The sequence below is a fragment of the Pectinophora gossypiella genome, chromosome 21, assembly GCF_024362695.1.
Source record: "Pectinophora gossypiella chromosome 21, ilPecGoss1.1, whole genome shotgun sequence".
Lineage (NCBI taxonomy): Eukaryota > Metazoa > Arthropoda > Insecta > Lepidoptera > Gelechiidae > Pectinophora > Pectinophora gossypiella.
Genome location: NC_065424.1, coordinates 7125931 through 7150684, shown reverse-complemented (window position 1 = coordinate 7150684; position 24754 = coordinate 7125931). Strand labels below are relative to the sequence as shown.

The 24754-nt window shown below is 36.4% G+C and overlaps 2 protein-coding genes across 2 annotated transcripts; one reads left to right on the top strand and one right to left on the bottom strand.

Annotated features, from left to right (window-relative positions):
• Positions 1–1911: 1911 nt before the first annotated feature.
• On the bottom strand, positions 1912–13681 carry LOC126376616 (putative nuclease HARBI1). The gene is made up of 2 exons (XM_050024130.1): positions 6553–13681; positions 1912–5537 (listed from the first exon to the last, which is right to left on the bottom strand). Exons 1-2 carry the CDS (start codon positions 6958–6960, stop codon positions 4731–4733), a joined length of 1215 nt encoding a protein of 404 aa, XP_049880087.1. The 5' UTR covers positions 6961–13681; the 3' UTR covers positions 1912–4730.
• LOC126376674 (uncharacterized) lies at positions 4378–6549 on the top strand. Its single transcript, XM_050024223.1, has 2 exons — positions 4378–4707; positions 5848–6549. The coding sequence occupies exons 1-2, from the start codon at positions 4378–4380 to the stop codon at positions 6394–6396; spliced, it is 879 nt and encodes a 292-aa protein (XP_049880180.1). The 3' UTR covers positions 6397–6549.
• Positions 13682–24754: the final 11073 nt, after the last annotated feature.

Below are 24754 nucleotides of genomic sequence, written 5' to 3'. Positions count from 1 at the left end.
TGTTATTTTTATTTCAGATACTAGTAAAAACGAAACATTATTGAACATAATAAACGATAATGGCGAAGACTGGCTTGCGATTGCCTCAACATTATTAGAAGAACCACTCGAAGTCTGCCAGGAAAGTGTAACTTTATGAAAGAAAGATTTTTTAAAGGAGGAATCTGAACATAAAAAGATGATTTTGGGTACAGGTTAGTAGTTTATTATAGTTTTATTCTTATAAATTATAGCATAAATAATAACTATATTGTATTATTGTATACTTTCATATTTCAGGAGGTGGTCCTCCACCATCTAATGATGAGAATCCTCTAAATGCCTTAAAAAGTCATTGAACCACAAATGGACGGCATGTTTACAATATATGATGGTGATACTGAAATAATGGCGGAGTACCAGAACACATTATCTAAGGAGAATAGAGTAGAGCAAGCCTTTAAAAAAAAATTTAGATTTCAGATTTTCCTTTGTTTTTGGCACTACTATATTCAATTTATAAATTTACAGAGTCCTCGCAAACACTGGAAAATTCTAAAAAAGAAGAAATTTGTGGAATGAACAGGACAGGAATTTTAAGGAAAAAGAAAGCCCCCGAGCTCATGACTAATGGTAAAGTATAACCTTCTTCAAATTTTTTTTGTAAAGTAAAAAGTATATTTATCAATAGTATTTATCTCTTTCAGATTGCTATCTGAACATATTCAGAGAGCAAAAAAAGGAAAACTGTCAATGAAAAATACAAAGAATTATCGGATGAAAAGCTGGAGTTAGTAAAATTACAAAAAATGTCCGTAGACATAAACATACATTTTGAACAACGACAAAAATACATAATTGAGGATAAATGGAGATTAAAAACTTCCGTCGCTATCAGATGTCTATGCAACAGTTCTGTAACTTAATTGGGACTTTTAAAGTCCTGTTAAATTTAATTGGTGTTTGAACAACTCACTGTAAGTCGTCACGTCACTAAGCGATATATTAGTTTAAGCGAATCAGCCAGGGCGTGTTCAGTGAATACGATTATAATATATAGTTCAAAGTCATACGTAGAAGAATGGTTAGCACAGGTATCTCCCGATCAGCTTACCGTATTTGTTTACGTAGAAAAGGGTTGCGTAGATAGTGTTTACCGACAATCCAACTGTGCTATTTTTATTTATGGTACGGATTGATTTCCGGTAAAGGAAATACCCTTTAATCAAAGGCCATAACTGTGCACATCCGAAGTAACCTTATAGATATAGGTAAAGTGCATCGTCTGCAAATGCTGCTGAAAATTACACAAATGGAATGACGATATTCGGTTGGAAATGATCGGTAATGAATAAAGATTAAGTGAGAAATATACCTTCTTAGTCTGAGTGAGAAGTCATAGACAAACATTTTTTTAGTCTTTGGTAAAGGGAATTCCCGAAAGCATTTTATTTGTGAAACATACCATTCACTCGTTCAAAATAACATTTGTATTGTATAGAATTTCGTTCGATAGGTCGAGTTTGTCAATCAATAAATTATTACATATATTTCAGAATGCCGAAAGTTCAATCAAAAACTAAAGGCCACTTTGAAAAAGTAGATGAAAAAGGCAAAAAAGTTCAATGTAAATTGTGCAATGCCGTGCTTACCACTGGCGGTGGAACATCAAATATGTTATCACATTTGAAAAGAAGGCGTTCTGATATTATGAGACAAACAGATTCTCCAATGTCATCTGATACAAATGATAGTATAGTAGATATACTATGAAGCAGTCCTCGAATACAAATCTTAAAAAAGTGGACGAAGCTCTAACTATGATGTTAGCTACAGATTTTCAACCTTTTTCCTTGGTTCATTAACCAAGGAAAAAGGTTGAAAATCTATCCGTAAATTTATCCGTTATCATTATAACGGATGTAACCCTTAATTCGACTATGTTCGTCGTCTCAAACAACGTAGAAAAAAAAATCTGTATCACCTGTTTTTAAAATTTGCGTTAAAATTGTAATTACAAATTGGTAGTTAAATCCACTGTGGCAACACTTGACAGTGAGTAGTGCGAACAAAATGGCGCCTAAAGGTGCTCCCACACAGCAGTTATATAACGTTATAGAATGTTGCTTAACTTTTGTTGTTCTACTTTTTTTAACAAATTATAACAAAAGTTATAAATTGTTAATAATGTTATAAAACTTAATTCAACAAAATGTTTTACAACTGATTACAACATGTTATAACAAAATATAACTTTTGTTGTATAACCCTTTCCACCCGATATGAAACGATTGTGAGTTTAAACTTTAAAAAAATCTGTACAAAAAAATACTTTGATTTTCCGAACGCAACCGACGTCTTACGATCGTTGCGCTAACTAAAAACGCGGGAAAAAATAGTGCAGGCCCCTGCATGCCAGTTTGTGCCTGTCAGTCGCCCGGAGGCTGCGTCAGGGATGGCTGCGTTTTTTGACCGTCAGACCCGCTCACGTAAGTACCATATTTTTTGTGAAATTATATACATTTTTGTGTTGTTTTTACATTAAATGCACTTATTAATCATGCCTGTATATAGAAACATGCTTATTTACGTACATTTTGTGGTATAATATAAGACAAATCGAGTTTAAAAATGCACTCGCACGATCATGTGGCTTCGGTTGTTAGGTGCATATTTGGTTTCTTCTATGTGTATGACCTTTTTATGGTTATAAGGCTTACAAAATACGTTTTTTGTTTTTTAAGGGGGTCATATAACTGACAAACTGATAGCGGCAGTATTAGAAAACCAAAACCTTTTGGAGAACGAAGATTTAGATGATGATGACCTCGATTTAGTACAAAACCATCTCTTTAGGGAAATGGATAACTTAGATCTAACAGACGAGGACCCTGAAGAGTAAGTGGTAGTAGAACGATCGCCTGAACCGGAAAATATTTCAACAGTATCTATCGAAGCCGAGTTCTCCAATTTTACCAGGGTCATCAGCTAGACCAACAAGAAATTTTCGTCAAAAAGAGTCAGCCTTCGCACCGAGCCGTACGAGCCCAATTAGTTTGTGCCCATCTATTGCAAGTGCACGAGCAAACGTGTCAGCATCCGTACTTATTAAGAAGAGGAAGAAGGCCTGGATCAATAACAAGAGGAGGAATGTCCATGTGTGCACTAAGAGGAGAAAGAGGAAGGTCTGCATCTATTATACCTACAGTTCTACGGGGTAGGTCTACGATGCGAAAAAGATTGTGGAAGGAAGCTCAGTTCCAGGATAAATCCCATGACTATCCGACTCTGCCAATAGAACCAGTAAAGCAATCCATTGATTATTTTTACGAATATTTCAATGAGGACTTTCTGGAGGAGATTAGTAGCTGTACAAATACTTATCTATTATTTACGTTCTAATGGGCGTGAACTAAAAACTACTGTCGCTGAGATAGCAAAGCTATTGTCGATTCATATAATCGTGGGCAGCATTCCCTACCCTAGATTGGCGTGGCATTGGAGAGCTGGTATCAAACTTGATTTAGTTATAGCGGCGTAATGACCAAGGATCGATTTTTAACACTCCGCAAAGCAATACAAGAAGCAAAAATAAAACTGCTATTCAAAATTCTAGATTAAGTAAATTAAATTCATCTTTTTTGGGGTTATGTACACGTTTTTACAATAAAATACCAGATAATATTTTAAATTTGTCAGAAAATAAATTTTAAGCTCATGTGAAGCTTACTTTATGTAAAAAAAGCTTATTATAATATTAATGACCAGCTAAATGATAAAAATGTCTGGTATTTAATGTGTCCCTCTAGTTATTAAATAACTTGTAATGTATATATACCCTCATTGGTTTTTAAAAGATGTGTTGCTGTTGCAGTTTCTTGTCATTTCTTCTCCTCAGCCACAACACCTTGCGAAATGACGTAAATTCAAAAATGTTACACGAAGACCTGTATTGTGTTACATTTTTCTTAATAAGAAGTGGTCTAAGACTCATTTACTATTTACTATAAAACAATTTTCTCATACCAAATGTGTTTTATTTCTACTAATAGGATAAAATATTATGCAAGTCGCATAGACTCACGATCGTGCGACTTACAAATTATTCCTACGGCTCACAATCGTGAGAGTCTGATTGCTGAAGACCAGCTAAGCTGGGATTTTTTTTTGCATTTTTCCCGGGGTCTTTGCATGGCATAAAAAGCTGTCACTAACATTTTATAGGCCTACGAAAGATTTCGTTTCTTCGGTTGGAAAGGGATAACATGATCAGAACCTAGCGGGACGTTAGCGGAAGGGCGCGGGGGGATTGCGCGCGCGTTCGTCTCGTCACGTACGCATCTTTAGTCGGTTCGGTTAGTGAAGTGGTGAAGCACGTATTATATGTGATTTGACAAAATGTCTGGTTTTACTTGGAGTAATGAAAATGTGATCACATTGATTGAACTATTTCAAGAGAGACAAGTCTTGTGGAATACGCAGATGGATGAATACAAGGATCGAAATAAAAAACATGACGCGTGGATGCAAATTGCGGCTGAATTTAATTTAGATAAACAGGCGATTGAAAAAAAAATGCGGTCACTTATAGGCCAATTTCAGAGAGAGTGTAAGAAGCCTAAATCAGGTGCGGGGGCTGACGATATACCTAAATGGTTTGCGTATAAAAAACTTTTATTTTTAAAAGATCGAAATAAGCCAGAAGAAACTGTTGATGGGGGATTGTCGGTGAGTAATAATTTTAACTATGGTTAATAATAGCTAGAAGCCCAATCCAGTAAACCTTGGTGTGAAAAATAATCAGCAAACTCATTTCTTATTACTTTCCCATCTTCTGTCTGTGTTTCAACTGGTTGCAGTGATGTTAACTGCTGTGTATCTGATCTCCATTGTCCGGAAGTATGCGTACCATCTGAATTTTCCTTATCATAATATTGAGGTGGGGCGTAAATAGTGCTTGATTTGGTTTTCCTCAAAAAATTATGTAGAAGCACACATGCCATAATTAAAGTAGTAGTCTTTTGTGGATCTAATAAAATTATACTTCGTAATACTCTAAATCTGGCTGACAAAATTCCAAACGCATTCTCTACCGTTCTTCTTGCGCGGCTCGTTCTATAATTAAATTTTCTCTCTTTAGTATTGTTGTCCTGGGGTCCTAGAAAAGGTTTTAGCAAATGCTTTTCTAACGGAAATGCGTCATCTGTTACAAATACATAAGGAACAGGTGTGGTTCTTCCTGGAAGTGGGCAATCTCTTGGTAAATTCAAATTACGTTCAATTATTTTTTTTCGTAAGAGTGTGTTTGCAAATACTCCGCCATCACTTATACGTCCTTGGCACCCAATATTTACGTATAAAAAATTATATTCAGCGTCAACCAATGCTAAAAGAACAACACTATAAAATCCTTTGTAATTGTAATATTCGCTTCCGCTTCCTATTGGTTTTTGTATGGCTACGTGTTTTCCGTCGATACTTCCCAGGCAATGGGGAAAATTCCACAGATTAAAAAATTTATTTGCAACCTGTAACCATTCTTGAGCAGATGTTGGCATCTGAAATAAAATAAAACATATACATTTAAATTGTTTCATAGTAAACTTCCACACTAATCTAGCTTTATTTAATAAATTAGCCATTGATGTGACACGTATAACAAGAATAATTTAAAATACTACATGAGAAAGGTTCAAATTGTAGCGGCAACGCATGCGCGATAATATTTTTTGGAATTGAAAGCGACAACTGCCAGGTAGTGTTGTACTAGTTAAAGAATCAATTATAATCTCAACTGCGTTGCCACTACAATTTGCGCAAGTGTAATTCTGATGAGTTAACGCACTTAATTATTATTATTCATTTCAGGTCAACGAAACTGAAAGCGAAAAACAAATAAGTGACACTAATACTGACTCCGGCGTACCAAATGAGAAGCCATTCACTGCCCCGAAAACATTTCGTAAAAGATTCAGGCCACAAGTTACAGAAGATAAAACATCAGAGGAAGCTTTGAAACTCTTAAAAGAAATGTATGAGAGTAGACGCGAGAGAGACGAAACTGATATTTTTGGAGAATATGTCGCAAGAAAACTTAAAGAAATCAAAAATACTCATGCCAGAAATACCGCGCAATATCATATTAATAATATTTTGTTCAGTGCTTCCACGGGAGAATATGATTGGCCAACCAATACGATGGAGAGACCCAGTAATGCTGCTGGTGCTTTCGGATACAACAGTGTACCAAGTCCATCCACTTCTTCGGTTAATATTAGCACTGATAGCAGAGAATATATCAATACACCAAGTCCATCCACTTCATTGGATAAAACTTCAATTACCAACGTCCCACAATTCAGTGAAGATTCTACGCAATCATTTGATGATTTGTTGCAATCAATCCAAAACAAATGATTACTTTGGATCAACATTCGTTTTTCGTTTTCTTGCTATATTTGTCATTAAAAATACTGCAAAATTAAATTTTAGCTTATTGTATTTTCATTAAACATTTCTGAACAAAATGTTATTAATGTTAACATTGAAATAAAAGTATTGATTTGTACTTACGTGTAAATATTCTTGTAAACCCTCGACGAGAGCCTCGCATACTTCCGGTATGATCATACTTATAAGTTGGTGTGATATTTTGAACACATCTCCAAGACTACCGTAACTGCAACCGGTTGCTAAAAACCTTAATGTAACTGCAAATCTTTCTGTATAATTTATAGATTTCCTCCAATTAGTATCCTGCTTAGCAATATTCTTTCCGACTAAATTCAGGAGAAATTCAAATTCTGAACTGTTCATTCTTAAAAAATCGTTCAAACAGCCATCAATACCCAAATCCTCCAAATATTTTGTAGCACTGTAATGTTCTCTCGCTTTCAGAGTTCGACGCATCCAGTAAGATCGCCTTTTCTTCTTTTTTTTCAAACAAAAAATAAAGGCCAAACCTATTAGCACTTCCTCCATTATGACTCACTACCAGCCTTCTCGAAAGACAAACCCAAACTGATTGTTACATAATGTTATATGATGTTATACAACGTATTCAACCAATGTGGGAGCGTTTATAACATATAACATTTCTTAACAAGGTGTAGCGTATTGTTACACACTGTTATAAAATGTTATCGTGTTACAAACTGTTTTATAGCGTTATATAACTGCTGTGTGTGGGAGCACCTTAACATAAAATATCTTCTTAAAACATGAGATAATGTATTGTAGCCTAAGGTCTGTCTTGGCTAGTTTTGATATATGAATTATAGCCTTCGCAAGTTCTAAAACTACAAGTATTTGTCGGTTCTTATTTTATAATTCCGAAAATTCGGATTGTTGGTAGAAACTAACGATCGTACATAATAATTCTTTGGTAGGTTTATAAAAACTAGCCAAGACAGAGCTTAGGCTACAATACATTATCTTATGTTATAAGAAGATATTTTATGTTATACTGTTACTTATAAATAAATTCAGGACTGACCATTGAACTTGGCACCCATTTAGATCTCACTTCTTTTGTCGTTGAAGTCAACAACCAAAGCATTTATCATTGTACTGAACTTGGCTGTCATTTCACATTTATGTTTTTGATTGGATATCATTACTTTTTTTAGGTATTATTTTATCATAATTTATGAGTAGATAATGATTTTACACTATTGATTTGATGTGCGCTAAATATAAAAATAATAATTTATCCCAGTTAATAATATGTAAACCGAGTATAAATACCTACTCTTAATTGTAAATAAGTAAGTAGGTATACCTAGATACTTACCTACTAAAACGGATATGCCTAAGCTAGGCAACAGTCGGCCGACGATATTCAGTTTTTAAGCTACTATTGAAGAAAGCTGTCGCATAATGAAAGTTACTCGTAGTAAAATATTGTCCAGAAATATTATAATTGCTCTAATACAACGGAGGAAAAAAATCAAGAAGAGTGTCCAAGAGTATTGGGTGCATCCCATCTACAGTGATAGATTATTAAATGGAAAATTTTACACGATGCATTCAAAATTACTAGACAGTGCCATAATAAAAAGAATGCACGACCTTCCGGCTCCAAACTCGGAGCGAAGTGAACCATCGGCCGACTAAACAACCGGTCGGTGTGCGCGCTTGCAAGGAGCTCCATACTGATATAGCAGTCGGCCGATACGATAGTTTGCTGATAGTTCAGTTTGAACGCAGTTGAGTATCCCATCAAACTTATTTATCGGCCGATACCAAATCGTTGTAGTATGCAGACTTGCATACATCTTCATACTGATTATAAGCCCGACCAAACTATCGGCCGATAGAAAGTCTGTGGTTTGCGGGGGCTCTTAAATTTACTAAGAAGAGCGGTACCTACCTATATATACATACATACCAATAGCTACAAAACTATAATAGGTGCATATTTGTTGCCTTTAACGTAAAAAAATGATGGTAGGTTCTTATAACTTCTACTATTTGAGTTACATTCTTCCATTATGACATAAGTTGGGTACCTACTGAAGAAATAGATTTGGTATGTTTGGTATGACTTTGTTCAATGTACTAATTATTAGGGAGCGGGAAAATAAAATGCGTCCTTCGTCGTTACTCCATTTTGTATCTCTATTTATTTGGCGTTGGTTAACAGCGCCATCTGTTGGTTATTTTGGTTACTACTTTACAATTTCCTATCATAAAAAATATGGACGCAGCCAGCTAGCCAAACTAAATTGTTACAATAGGTTTGCGCTAGATGGCGCTTGTCTGTGTCTATTTTGTTTTGATAAAACAATTTAGAATAAACTATTAAGCATAAGTAGTAGCACGGAAAGTTGACTCACAATTGCATTTTTATTCCTCGCGTTTCGGCGGCAACAAAATCACTATTTGTTGACAAATAATGCGCAACCATTCATCCATATAGGTAATTCAGGTAGATTATCCGATTGCCCTTTTTCGAATCCTTCATCCATTTTATTAATCGAATAATATTTACTATTATTAGGACGAAAACAACAAAATACTGCGCAAGCTACTATATACTATAACTGCTGGCGACTTAATACCTACTATGCGGGCCGCGGCCCGCGCGGCGCGTTGTGACGTCACAAGCGGTCACGTGACTGTTAGCGGGACTCGGTATTTTTCGAAACTTTGAGTGCCTATAAAATCAAAACTTCTGAGTATTTTTAACTACAACAAAAACCAGTGTATTTGTATACACACAGACTTTACTGAGACATCATTTCAAACGATTTAGCATACTTAGTAACATTCTTCATTAGGTATTTTAGTTAAGCGTTCATAATAGAATCTAAATATTTAAAAATTGCCAGTTTTATATTTTTTCCTTTGTATTCATCTAACTACCTATCTGCATGCCAAATTTTAACTCTCTAGGTCATCTGGAACTGGGTTAGAATTTTGATCTATAGATCAGTCAGTCAGTCAATGATAAAAATGAGGATTTTTGGACATTAATATCTAAATAACCGTTTGAGATAAGCTTATGAAATTTAGAACACATATGTATCTCGTTAGTCTCAATATATAAGCCAAATTTGATACGTTTATGTGAAATAGTTTTTGATTTATGAGGGGGTCAAAAGTGGCTCCAAATGGTTCGTGTAATATTACACACGGTGCGGCTCGCCAGTTCTGTTCCTTGACTTGGCTTGACACGCGACCGCGTGTCTAGATATTCGACCTTATATTCCAGAGAAGTTCAGGAAACAAGTTTTCGAGTCAGTTCATCAAATTAGTCACCCAGGTATCAGAACATCAATGAAGATGGTTGCTTCTAGGTTCTTTTGGCCGAGTATGAATAAGGATGTACGTACATGGGCGAAAACTTGTGTAAATTGTCAAAAGAGTAAGGTAAATCGTCATACAGTATCGAGTTTAGGTCAGTTTTTGCCCAGCGAAAGATTTCAGCATATACACATAGATATTGTTGTAGTAAAGAGTAGAGTTACAATAATAGACAGATTTACGCATTGGCCAGAGGCAGTACCTACCAGGGACATCACAGCAGATACAGTAGCCAGAGCATTATACGACAACTGGATTAGTAGATTCGGTTGCCCTTCCCAGCTGACTAGCGATCAAGGTAGGCAGTTTGAAAGCGAACTCTTTAGCAGCCTACTTCGATTACTAGGAGTACAGCGCATCAGGACAACACCCTACTATCCACAGAGTAATGGTAAGATAGAGAGATGGCATCGATCTCTAAAGGCAGCACTTACTAGCCGGTTAATTGATAACACGTCATGGGATGAAGAATTACCCACCGTACTGCTTGGACTACGCGCCGCCAGCCGGTGTGACACAGACCTTAGTGCAGCCGAGTTAGTAACAGGTCAGTCATTACGCTTACCCGGAGATTTTTATAACGACACATGTCTCAGTTCTGTTGATCAATATACTTTTGTAGAGAAGTTACGCAACATCGTGCACAGTGTGCGACCCAAGCCACGAGTTGATAGCGATCCTCGTAAGTTATTTATACATAAAGATCTCAAGACTTGCAAAAGTGTATTTATCCGGAATGACGCAGTGAAGAAACCTTTGACCCCTACTTACGATGGCCCATACAGCGTCATAAGTAGGACAGATAAAGTTTTTAAAGTTCAGTTAGACAACAGACAGGTAAATATAGCTATAGATAGGCTAAAACCTGCATATTTATTAGAGTCAGAAACATGTGTTGAGAAATCAGGTCCAATATCAGGCAGTACAAACGTAGATTTAAATTCAGAATTAAGTAGAGAGAATAACGATAAGGTAATCACTTATACCACCCGGTGTGGCAGAACCAGTAGGCCACCGGTGCGTTTTCTTATATAATATAGAGTAATCATTAAATGTATGTCATATGAAATTTCTTGTAAATGTAACCTCAAAGTTTCAATCATTTTACGTAGAACTCTCAAGAGTATACTTTGTTTAATATTGTGATAGATACCTATCATAGTCACTATGGGCAAACAACAATCTAAGAACGCTGAAGTTGTTATTGCTCAGCAAGGATCAGATAACTCGGCCACTGCCGCTATTGAGAGAAAGTTAGAACTTTTTAGTTTACTTGCTATAGCGATGATAGTGATAATCATGTGTATATGTATCTACGTGAGGTGTAGAAGATGTGGCCGAAGTGTGAAAGAAAGAGTAATGAAGGATATCATCTCCTTACTTCTTCTTGTTCGAAGAAGAGAAATCTCGTCGGCAATAGTGTTGTCATTCAGGAGATTATATAGTTCACATTATTCTCCCATTACACGAAGAATTTTATACCAAACTATTTTAAATAGACCACGCGCTTACAATAACATTTTTGCATTTTCGGCATTAGGTGTTTCCCACGGTTACCATCACCCAGAAGGTATATCTTTTCTAAAAATTCAAGGACGTATTTACAACCATATCTTTGATTTATCTTACAATGAAAGTCCTAATAATATTAATTTTTACATAAATGACAGTGGCGAAAGAGAGAGTTTAGCTGACGAATTAAGTTTACACAAAACGGTAGTCCGAATTATTACAGGGTTCATGCACACAGATAATCCATACATAAAATGTATAAAAAAGGTTAAGTTTAGAGGTATCATAAGTTTTCTTGAAGTTCAAAAAACTACTTGTGCGACTCACGGATCGCGAAGAATTTACTCGACGCTGATTTGTAGTCAAAAAGATAGCAGACTGTAGGCCTCGATCAATAGATATAATGGATTCCGTATACGAGACTTTTCAGTATCCTCTTTTATATCCTCACGGAAATACGGGTTGGCATTCAGATATGAGAGGTAATACCGACAAAAAGCTTAATTAGGTTCAATATGTCCAATGTGTAATTTTATCAGAATCGCGATTTAGCATATTTGGTCGTTTATCTGAAGAGTTAGGTTAGTCGATATGTTTTGTAGTTTTAGAAGAACGCCTGCGGATTTAAAAAAATAGCCGAACAAAACAGCAAATCAGTCTAAGAGTAGCTTCACTCCAAGAGTTAATTAACGACGGGTTTATTTTAAAAGGTGGAGTAGAATCTGGTAGAATTTATTTACCTAGCTCATTCACAGGGAGTCCGCGGTACATGAAAAAAAAAATACCTCGATGCTATAGCAATGGTAAACAGGTTAGCTCCACCATCATATTTTTTTACTTTAACTAGCAGCCCCAAATGGCCTGAAATAAAAAAAATCAACACTATCAGGTTGATCAAAAGACCCCCTTACATGTCCGCGAGTTTTCAACTTAAAACTCGGAGAGTTATTAAAAGATTTAAAATCGGGTAAATGATTCGGAAAAAATGTTTACATAATGCATGTTATAGAGTTCCAAGAAAGAGGACTACCACACGCGCATATTGCCTTCAGAGTAAAAGGTGGTAGACCAGTAGAAAGTCTGGATATTGATAAATTTGTTCATGCTACCATACCAGATCCAGCACAAACTTTATTATACAAAGTTGTCATGGATCATATGATACAAAGAAAGAAGAAAGAAAGAAAGAAAATATTTATTTCCATATTGGACGCCACATTTACAAACTTACATTACAGGAAATAAAAAAAAAATAGAACAAAAAAAAAACAAAGACAAGAAGACAAATAATACAGACATTAAATACACAATGGAGGCGCCCAAAATAAAAAAAGGATCTCCCTCAGCATAATGCCGTGACACGTGCTTAGCACGGGCCGCGGCGCTGGTGTTATGGGAGACCTATCGAACGTGAGCCACGGACACACCAAACTCAATTACGTACCTACTTATATACAGTAAAGAAAACATACTATGATACTTACATAGATTATAATGCATTACTTATAATAACTTGATATTATAGATAAATATTCCTATCAAAAATATATATGCAAAATGAATAAATGAATAAAACTTACTTATAATAACAAAACTACTAAACGAAAAGAATACATTATAATATGTAAATTATGGAGACGTGTAACTGTGTAGTGTGAGTGTATGTAAAACGTTGCTATGTGTGCAAATCTCAGCCTCTCAGCGTTCAACATGTGCGAAAGAAAAGTGCGTCTATCTCGTTCTGCCATGAACTGCTCGGCGCGGCGCTCGCTTAATACTGGCCACGGCAGTCGCCGGTGACGCGTCCGCGCATCAACCGCAACTCAAAAACAACCTCAGTTTCGACAAAATAGATCATTCATTTATAATAATATTGGACAACAAACAATACATTCAATAATAATGATTAATAATAGGATTCAATTAATATTAATAGTACCTAATCGTCAGCAAACCGAACACAAACAAAAGAGTTAGACCAGACCGCATCCGTTAATGCTTGGAATGTAACCGCTGATGCCTCGCGTGTCGAACCTATTGGTTAAGTCATTGAGAATTATATATATGTGGGATGGGGCATGAAGAAAACGATTACTATTTCTAATAAACTTTGTTTATTTTACCACGTTGTATAATTTTTGTACTTTTCTCTTATTCAAAAACCACCGTTCGCCATTTTTCTGTCATTCTCTTCTCTCTCGCTCACTCGTCGCTCTCTTTCACACACTTTGCGTTACGTTTCATTCAGCCTACCATTCCTACATATATGTATAGTGTGTGTATGTTTATAACTATTAAAACATATTTGATCTGATGTTGAAACATATTTGAATTGATGATACAAGGTCCATGTGGCCCTCCTTGGCGAACGAATCTGCCATGTTGGAATAATGAAAAGAAAAACTGCTTAATATATTTTCCAAAAAAAAAAAGAAACACCAGTCACCTTCAGTGACGAAAGAGGTTTTATACATTTATGTCGCAACAGTAAAAATCAGGCGACTATTAAATATCGCGGCAGAGACGTAATAGTTAATGATTTATGGGTCGTTCCTTATAATCCTACTCTTCTCCTAAAATATATGATGCTCACATAAATTTAGAAGTGTCCACACAGCGTGCTAAAATTTGCTGATGAAGCCCGTATTTGCCGTTGTTGATAAAAAAAATCGTGAGGATGACATCGAACAATATGTCACTAAGCGATATATTCTAGCGAAGCAGCGTAGCGAGTTCTCGAATTTGACATTGTAGCTAGGAACCCTGCGGTAAAAATGTAAGCAATACATTAGCTCGCTAAGGATACCTTTAATAAATATGAAAAGAAACTCAAAGATGCAAGTAGGTCAGGGTCTGGATCCAAAAATATAAAAGAATACCATCTGTACAAACAATTACAATTTCTTAAGAAAAATTTGCAAAATGAGACCACAACTAGTATAAATGAGTCAGAAAATGAGCATGATAATCAAGAAGGTACATCTAAAACACGTTACCAAAGGCAGCCACCAAAAAGAAAGATGGTTAATAATACATTTGAAGATGATATTGTAAAGATTTTAAAGGAACCTGAGAATAGACACATATCTTTTTTTAAAGGTATTTTACCATCCTCATGGCTACTACTATCCGAATAGCAACTACCAGGGTGGCTATCAAACTCAACATTTTGCGAGATCTCAACAAACGCCACTGATACGTCCACAGTCATCTAACATACCAGATCAAATTGATTCACCTAGTAATAATTTTTCTAACTCAAGCATATTAAGCACACTTTCAACTGAAGAAGACTTTGATTTTTCGTAAATTGTATGGATTGTAATATTTTAAAAACTCTTTTCTCAATAAAAACTAATGTAAACAATTATTGTCTTACTTTACTTACCGGATAGTGAGGCCAATCATTTCCAGAGGCATAACAGGAATTCTCCCCTTGTACGATTGTTTCTGAAGATATGGTGATAATAAACTTAAAAGCTCTTCGAATGAAGATATGCTCATTCTAAAATACTCCAAACATTTTTTTTCGTCGGTTTTCAAAGCTTTATATTTTAGAAGAAAAAAGTTTCCATCAGGATTCATAATAGTAATAAATGGATGAACCCAAAATCTTCTTTGTTTCTTTTTTCTATATCTCCTAAGCAATAATAAAAGTGCACACTTCTTTTTACGATCCATGTCACGACCTAGCTTTCAATTCAAAATACGTTTAGTACGGTTAACGGTTGTCGAAGGAATGGTCACACTGGGAGACGCCTTGCCGCACGAAATCGCATCGCAGCAATTCGTGTCGTAATTTTCTGAGTTGCGAATTCGCATCGCGTCGCATCGCAGTTTTGTGTACAAGCCCTTAGACTTTATTCTTCTGAACACAGATCTATCGTTTCGGGAACACATTACTAACTGCTGTAAGAAAGCCTTTAGAAACCTTGGGTTCATTCTTAGAACAGTTCGTGGCTTTATGAATATCAAAGCAATAATTGCTCTGTACAATGCGCTAGTACGGAGTAATTTGGAATGTAATGCAATGGTGTGGGCCCCACATGAAAGTAAATACGTTACAATGTTGGAACGAGTGCAAATTAAGTTCGTCCGATATTTATATTTGCGTCTCTATGGAGTATATCCATTCTACCCGCTATTGTACCCGACTTTGTTTATTTTGGGCATGGTCGGGTATAATGAACTAAGGGTAAGGAGAGAGCTGGCACTGGCTTCCTATATTTTTAAGATAATCAGAGGTAAAATTATAAACGCGGATATATACGTATTACGGCATGTTGCCCTATGTGTCCCGGACGGGTACGTGCGACGCCGCCGCCGGCCGCCACTGCTGGCCGTGCCCCGCGGCCGGACCAACCTCCTCAACAAGGCTCCAAACACGTTCATCGCCGACTATTATTTTACAAAATCATAAAAAAATGTCATTGGTTTTTATGATTATTTATAGGTTTATTTGTTCATATATAAAAGTTTTACAGTGATATTTGTTTATTTTGGCTTTATTTTAGGGTTTTTTTAAGTGCCGGTCATTATGACCCGGCGCGGCCTAAACGGAATAATTATTACATTCATGCCTTGCCGGTCACAATGACGGTCAGCGTACTTACGTACGCGTAAATTTCGATCGATGAGACATAGACAAACGTTATAGACACGTCTACTACGCACGGGTACCGCGCGCCTAATGGATGCTAGCGCGGGAGTACACCGTGCGTGGTGCGTGCGGTTGTTGTTCCCGCCTCCCTTCACCCCTTTCACCTCTCCCTATGACTCAAGCCAATCACGGATTGTTTTCGTTAGTTCGCACTTGTTTTGGTCATCAAATGCACACTAAGATTTTGTTTAGCAGAAAAAATAGTTTTATTGTTAAAATGGACACTTTTTTTTGACTTTGAGTTTACACAAGAACAATTACATGTAATTGACAGTTTAGAGAGGTCATATTGCAGTACTGACCATGTCATAAGTGAGGGTGATGAAGTGATAAATATTCCACGTACCAGAAAACGTCGAGTTATTTTGTCGGACAGTGAAGAAGATGACCGTGACTTATCTCCAGCTTTATCCGGCCATACACCTGAATGTGAGTGGTACCAGCCACGTGGTAAGCAGCCTCGTTTAATTCCTTTTACCGAAATACCGGGACTGAAACCTTACTCACTTCGAAATCAACTAGCCAATGCTACACCTGTTGATTTCTATTCCCTCTTAGTCACTGACCAGTTATTTGAAAATATAGCACATCAGACGAATATATTTGCCCAACAAAGTATCGATAAAGGTGGCATTAAAGATAAGTCGAGACTACGGCTCTGGACGCCAACCGACAAAGAAGAAATGAAACGATTTTTAGGCGTGATTATTTGGATGGGTATAGTGAAGTTACCAAAAATCGTAGACTATTGGTCTAATGATGGAATGTTGGGTCAATCTTTTGCAAAAAAGACTATGAGTCGCAACCGCTTCGAAGTTTTGCTTAGAATGCTCCACTTTTCCAACAACGAAGAAGTTCCAAAAAATGACCGGCTGGGTAAAATACGAAGATTGGTTGAAATATTGAACCAAACATTTTCAATTCATTACACTCCCGATGAATGTTTATGCGTCGATGAAAGTATGATACCATTTCGTGGGCGTATCATTTTCCGTCAATATAATAAGTCGAAAAGACATAAATATGGCATCAAGCTATTTAAATTGTGTACTACTCCTGGCTATACGACAAAGGTGGAGGTATATGGAGGAAAGACATTAGATTCACAGGATAATACTCCAACCAACGTTGTCTTGAATTTAGCACGTAACTACTTTGGAAAAGGTCATACCATGTTCGTAGATAATTGGTATACAAGCTTAGATCTAGCTGAGAAGTTAGTTCAACACGATACTCATTTAGTAGGGACCCTACGAAAAAACAGGAAGAACTTACCAAAGGACTTCATGACTGGAAATCTGAAACCGGGTGAGTTTATGGCAAAAGAAAACAAAAACGGAGTCACGGTTATGAAGTGGAAGGATAAGAGGGACGTGTGTTTGTTGTCAACCAAACATTCAATTGGTTTTACAAAAAAAAAGAACAAAAGAGGGGTTGAAACAATTAAACCGAAAATTGTGATTGATTATAATAAAGCCAAAGCAGCCGTTGACTTGTCTGACCAAATGAGTGCTTATTCGAGTCCATTGCGAAAGACGTTAAAGTGGTATAAGAAGCTCGGTATCGAATTATTACTCAATACTGCTGTAGTAAATGCAAGAGTACTATATGAAAGTACAACGAAGAAGAAGATATCTGTCGTCGATTTTAGGCGACTGTTGGCAAAGCAGTTGATTGAGGGTAGTCAAGAAAATAAGGGATTGACCACACCACGACCCAGAAAACAAAAACACGAGCTTAAGAAAAAAGAAGGTGCAGCAGTATCAACAAGAAAATTTTGTCGTGATTGTTACAAATCAAATGTTGAGTTGCATGGAAGAAATGTGGCCAAGAACAAAACAAAGAAGGTTTCTTGGTTTTGCACTATTTGTCCCGGCAATCCCCATTTATGTCGTCAATGTTTTGACAAATGCCACTAAAATGTTTGAATATCCATTTAGAGTTGAATTAATCTTTAGTTTGATTGTTGTTCGTATGACGATTTGTAATTGTGGTTTGATAAAAACGTTCCTAATGTTTTTTGTTCTATTGTCTTTCTTTTTTTCTTAAATTTTGATCAAAACATGCCTAAAATTAATAATAAACTGTCGTTTAATATTATGTTGTCTTTTCCTTTTTATGCATACCTAAATGTAACTTATAACAGAAATAAAAATATATGGTTCGAAATCCTATGTTTTTTCATTAACTTTTTTCTCTAAGTCCTAAAAACAGGTATGCCATCAAAAAATCAAAAAACCAAGTAGTTACAGGTGTTCATTGGGGCCGCGCCGGTCACATTGTATGGTTGAATACACAGCTTTTGCATTCTGCGGCGCGAACGGGCTTCGCAAAGGTAGGTCTGGCGTGCCGGTCATTTTGACCCACCATGGCGATGAACGTGTAAACACGAGCACTCTGCACTCTGAACCACGTAGCGGAAAAAACTGATCTATTTGTTTGTGCTCTGAGTGAGTTCACAAAAGTAGCACTACTGATTATTTGTTATGAGGTTTTTTGACTTAATTAATTAATAAGGTTTATTATTAGGGGAATTACGGACAAAATGACATATACGAACAAAACGACACAGTGGGCTTATTTCGAATTTGGCGGGCTATAGCGACGTCACGAACCTAGCAACACGCGGCGGCGGCCATGTTGGCAATCCTGCGAGGTACCCAGCGCCATTCGGTTAGTCTGTTTGAAGTAACGAGTCGAAACGTGTTTCGTGTAGCCAAAAAAATTATTTATAAATGGATTACACTGGATTTTTGGTGAGTTTTATAATATTATTTGTTATTTTGTTTACTAAACTTGAAGACTTATGTTATAGGCTTGTGATTAGTGTTGGTTTTATAAGAAATTTCAACTTTTTTTATTAATTATGATATTAAATGTTTCATGCCTAAATTAGGGTAAAATGACATACCCATACGCTGGACAAAACGACATAGGTATGTCATTTTGTCCATAGTGTTACTAATATTTACTTTTAATTGTCTTGTTGTTTTAGGTGAGATGCCGCGGAACTATCAAAGAACAACAAACCGACAGTCATGGAGCAAGGAATCAATGGAGCAAGCCATTACAGCATGGAAAGAAAATAAAATGGGTTGGGAACCACCGTCCAAAAACCGCAAAAAATTTTAGCTACGAAGGGCAGGAAGCAAATTGGCTGCCTCACAAGTGCTGAAAGGGGTTCTAATGTGGCAGTGGTGTGCTGTACAAATGCCATTGGTTCATTTATTCCACTATGCATGATTTTTCCTAGGAAAAACATGAAAAATGAACTAATAGATGAAGCTCCTACTGGCACTCTAGGACTGGCACAAGAATCAGGATGGATGAACACAGATGTGTTTGTAAAATGGTTGAAACATTTCCAATTGTACACGAAAGCAAGTAAAGAGGACCCGGTTTTGCTTATTTGTGATGGTCATGCAAGTCACAAAACTATTGAAGCTTTGACATATGCTAAAGAAAACGGCATTCATATGCTGTGTCTACCTCCACACTGCACACATCGAATGCAGCCCTTGGATGTAAGTATTTACGGACCACTAAAAACGTTCTACAATCAAGAAATCTCTAAATGGTTAAAGAATCACCCAGGACGCGTTGTTACCCATTTACAAATTGGAAATTTGTTTGCTCAAGCATACGGAAAGGCCGCAACGGTACAAAATGCAAGTAATGGCTTTAAAAGCACAGGTTTATGGCCAATAAATCCTGACATTTTTCCAGACCAGTTTGAACCAGCTGAGACTACAAATATTCCGTTGAATCAGGTCAACGTTGCAGATACCGAACCTGAACCTGCCTACGAGCGTTTATCACCGGTTGAAAATGAAAACCCTACTCCAACACAAGCCGATTTGGACAACACGATTGTTTCTACTTTAGATCCCTTGGAAACACAAAATACAACGACACAAATTAATGCGATACCAGAAGACGAAGAACGACCACTGACTACAGATGTTGGAGTAACTATTTCTAAGGATTTAGGAACAAATGTGCAGGAATCTTTTACAGTTAAAAGCTCTATAGTAACTCACGATGATGGTATGAAACCAGGCTCATCAAAGTCACTTGAATTTCCAATTGAGATTCTTTCACCACCACCACAGGGGCAGTTCATTCGAGGCCAAGGCAAAAGAAAACTCAATCCTGCCAAAGGAAATTGGCTTTTAACTTCAACTCCAAGTGGAAGAAGTTATTATGCTAAAGAGGCAGCGTCAAACTTCTCAAACCATCGATTCCAGCTCTGATACTGTTGATATTGCAGACGAAAACGAGGACGACGAAGACTGCCCATGCATTTATTGCAATGACCTTTATTCGCGGTCCAAGCCGGGAGAAAGCTGGTTACGGTGCATGAGTTGTTATCGTTGGGCTCACGCTTCATGTGCTGATGTCTCAAGGAAGACTAAGGGATTTATTTGTGAACTTTGTTTGTAAATTTGTGGTATGTCATTATACCCATAGTTGGTGTGTCATTTTGTCCGTACTATACGGACAAAATGGTTTTTTTGATTCGTCCATTGTTTTCTTAATATCTAATTTTTTATCGTTCCTATTCAAGTAAAATACTGTTTTACTGTTAGTCAATTAACCTAAGATAATTTCAAATGTAAAAGACTGATTATAATTACAATAAATAAAGATTTATGATTATTAAACAAAACACCCTGTCATTTTGTCCGTATTTCCCCTATTTTTTATTTTTTTTGTTATATACCTACTTAATAATAGTTTGTTTTTGACACCTGCATAGCGCATTAGTATTTTACTGTAATGCTGTATTGTGTGTGGTAGTAGTAAATAAATAAATAAACTTTTTCGAAACTTATAACATTCATGCGAAAGATTCATGTTTAAAAACAGTTCAGGCGGTACAAATGCAAAACGGCAGATTTCTTACACGGAGAATGCGGGGTCAGCTCGTCGCGCGTCTATTTTGGGTCGCGCCGAACAGAGGTGAACAGTTATTTTTAAGACTTATTTTATGTGTTTACCCTTGTCGTAATTTCGCGGATTTGCTACAAATTGGAGGTCCAAATTGCACAACTTTTCAAGAAGCTGCCAAGTTCGTAGGACTTGTGGACGACGCAGTCGAATATGAACGAGATATGGAAGAAGCTTCTACTTTTTTAACCGGACCACGACTTCATAGCTTTTTTGTAACGCTGGCTGTTAATGGTGCCTCAGTGGCGTCACTGTGGAACACGTATAAACGTCAATTAGCCGAAGATTTCCATTACAGGGTGCCAGATGACAAAGAAAACGCGTTTAACGTGTGCCTCATCCAAATAGATGGAATGCTACGCAGACACAGAACTTCGCTAATAGAACAAGGTTTAGCGAAAGTAATTTATAGGTTAACGAAGTTGGATAGGAATGTACTGAATATGATTTAGATAACTTAACATCATACCGTTGCTACAGTTATCTCCTGATCAACGTATCGTATTCGATTACGTGGAAAAGCTTTGCGTTGATAGTGTTTACCGAGACTCCCAACAACTGTGCGATTTTTATCGATGGTCCCGCTGGCACCGGTAAAACGCTTTTATTGGTCATAAGTGCATATATCCGGGGTAACCTTAAAGGCACAGTTTTAACCTGTGCATCGTCTGCAATTGCTGCTCAAAATTACACAAATGGAATGACAGCTCATTCCTTGTTTAGATATCCTTTACATCAAGTATTTTTTATACTTAGTGAGCTATGATACTTACCTATCTGTGTCTAATACCAAAATATGTTTAAGGAAAGAATTGTACCCTTTTTTTTGGCAATAAAAAATATTTTTATATTATTATTATCTATTAGATGATAGCAGATACTGGAACATCTCATATGGTACTCAAAGAGCTGAATTGATTTATAATTCTAATCTCATTGTGTTTGATGAACCGCCAATGCCTCATAAATACCTTATAAATTTATTAAATAGATCATTGTAAGACTTGATGAGGTCAGACAAAATTTTTGGTTCTAAAATAATTATTTTTGCAGGAGATTTTCGTCAAATTCCTCCAGTAGTCCCAGAAGCACGAAGGAATTTTGATATATTAAACGCGTCACTAAAAACTTCACCTATTTGAAAACAATTGAAAAAAAAAATTGTTTCGTAACTTCACAGAAATGTAAAGATGACGCACAGTATGCAGAATTTCTTTTAAAACTGGGTTCAAATTCATTACCTACTCTTAGATTACAAAGAAATAATAATGATTTGCAATTAGTCCAACTTGATTCCATTGATTACGTTACTGAATTAGAAGACTTAAATTGATTTCATATTATTCCAAGAAAGTTTGTTTTACTGAGCCAGGCGTATGCTTTTTCAGAGTGATTCTATGCATCCGCAACGATGCAGTTAGAGAAATTAATGCCGTTATTTTAGACAAACTACCAGGAGAAGTATTACATTTTTATGCCACAGACAAAATTTTAAGCGACAACGCTTGTCAAGTATATTTTAGTCCCGAATCTTCAAAAACGATTATTATAAAGTAACAAATATAAAACAAATATGTATTATAAAACACGGACATAATAAATCATATTATGAGTTACGGAAGCCGTGTCTCCCACAAATACATGAAAGAAATACAATAATACTTATGTTAGAATGTGTCAGAATGTGTTTCAAGTTAGTGTGCGTGCGGATTTGAACGAAAGAACCCAAGCTGGTTTGGCCGGAGTAAAACGTTTCAACCGCCACTGCCGTCCGAGTGCAACGTTCATTATGCAATACGTAATCAGCTTGTACAAAAACCCGTCGCGAATGTTTTTAAATATACTGGGAATAAAAAATATAATTAATTGATTGATAATAAGAAACATTTAACGAACCAGTGACCATAGCATTTAAATCTTAGTTATCAGTGTCGATGTATGTTTTTATTGTCTTTTTAGACGGTTTATTAGCGTGTGACCAGTGGCCCGTAACTCCATCGCACGCGCCGCCAAATTTTCAAAGATTTTTTTTCTGGTATGGTTTTGGTGTCCGTGGCGTGGACACGTTGGTCCGCCATTTTGTATCACGTCGTGGCATCGACGTCATCATACGTTGGTTGCATACGTGGCTTCTCGACCTCCGACAGGTGAGTATTTTATATAATTTTAAAAAAGTTGGTTAGGTTGTGCCTTCGCCCCTAGAGGTTTGATTTACCCCTGTACCTGCATTTTATGATGGTGTACTGTACGGGTGTTTTATGAAGGTGTTTAATATTTTGTACGGCGTCTCTTGCGCTGCTTTCCTGATGCTGTACCAGCTTGCAGCTCATTGATGCAGCTTATTTACTAGTAGCTGCTCCTTGTCGGCTCAATTTCCTTCGTGCCACCGCTATCGATCGTGCTGGGGAAGTTTTTATTACACCTTTTCTTATTTTGTCGCCGTCAATTCCCGTTGCCGGGTGTGTTATGCAATGACAATTCACAAGAGCCAGGGTCAAACGATTAGTCGTGCTGGGACCGATCTTGGATCTAGTATGTTTAGTCGCGGCCAATTGTATGTAGCCTTAGGTTGCGTTCGCGAAAAACGTGACATAAAAGTTCTAAACCAGGCACCGAATCGAAAATGACCAACCTTTCTCGAACTTATTATATCAGAACTTTTAAGCTGGGGTGGCATTTCTTGAAAAGACTGAACAGTTTATCTCTGTTATTAAGCTTATTGGGTTTCTTTTTTAATCGGTTAAACCATGTGCTGATATTTTTGTAAATTGCGAATTTTAAATTATTATTTATATTCATTCTATCTTGTTTTTTCTTCTTTTCGTATAATTTAACGATAGGAATGACTCTAAAAAGCTTGCATTTCAAAGCTAAAGAATTATCGCCGGGTTAACCAAAATATAATATAAAAAATGTTCAAACATTTTGCATTGTACGGCATACTGTTATTTTCAACTGTTTCTAGTTGGTCACTGAAAATAATGAAGGTCGACTTTTATTTTCTTCGTAAATACTTTCAAAAATGTCCTAAATAAAGAGGATATTTAAAGTTTAATCTTTCAAATTCGATGATATTAACTGTTTGGAATATTTTTGCTGTTAAACTGTATGTTTACTTAACTACTACTGTACTTTTTTATTTAAATTTGAATAAAGATTTAACTTAATTGTCTTTAAACACTTTCTAAATTCATAAACGTAGCAGATTAAGACGAAAAGTATGTATTTTTTCCAGTCCCGCGGATCAATAGCCTCGATCCCGCGGATCCGCGGGATCACGATATTCGTGCGGGATTGGATTCCCTATTAGTAAGTATTTACATTTACTTTTAGTTTATGTATTGTGTTGGAGTTTTTTACATAATAAATTTACACAACATTTTAAATAACATATACCTAACCGATTTCTTAATTTCCAGGTCTGATTACGAATATTCATCCGGTTCGGACTCCCAACTGCCGCTGCCGCCTGCGCCGAAGGTGTTGAAAAAGAAGCCTGCGAGCAAGAGGAAGCCGGCAGAGTCGACCCCAACGCCTACTAGGTAAGATTAACATAATTATCTTTAATCTTGTGTGCTTTTGAGAGTAGTGAGACAGTCGTGCCCATCAGTGGAACATAAAATAGGTACTTTAATATATATCACTTTACTTTTATTTTATTCAAGATAATTTTACGCTATTTGCAAATACAACTTACATTTCCCCTATCTCTACCCTTTTGAGATACATGCATAATTATATGTTATGTTTATTCATTAATAGTAACAAAAGTAATATAAAAAAAACAATGTAAAGGGTATAATGAGCGTTCTCATTGGAAATCGTAGCGCACGGCGGCAACACTTG

Excerpts from the sequence above, each read along its gene's own strand:
- LOC126376674 (XM_050024223.1), top strand. The coding sequence starts at position 4,378 with ATGTCTGGTTTTACTTGGAGTAATGAAAATGTGATCACATTGATTGAA. Across the intron at positions 4,708-5,847 it reads CTGTTGATGGGGGATTGTCG|GTCAACGAAACTGAAAGCGA; the intron begins GTGAGTAATAAT and ends TATTCATTTCAG.
- LOC126376616 (XM_050024130.1), bottom strand. The coding sequence starts at position 6,960 with ATGGAGGAAGTGCTAATAGGTTTGGCCTTTATTTTTTGTTTGAAAAAA. Across the intron at positions 5,538-6,552 it reads GTTTACAAGAATATTTACAC|ATGCCAACATCTGCTCAAGA; the intron begins GTAAGTACAAAT and ends ATTTTATTTCAG.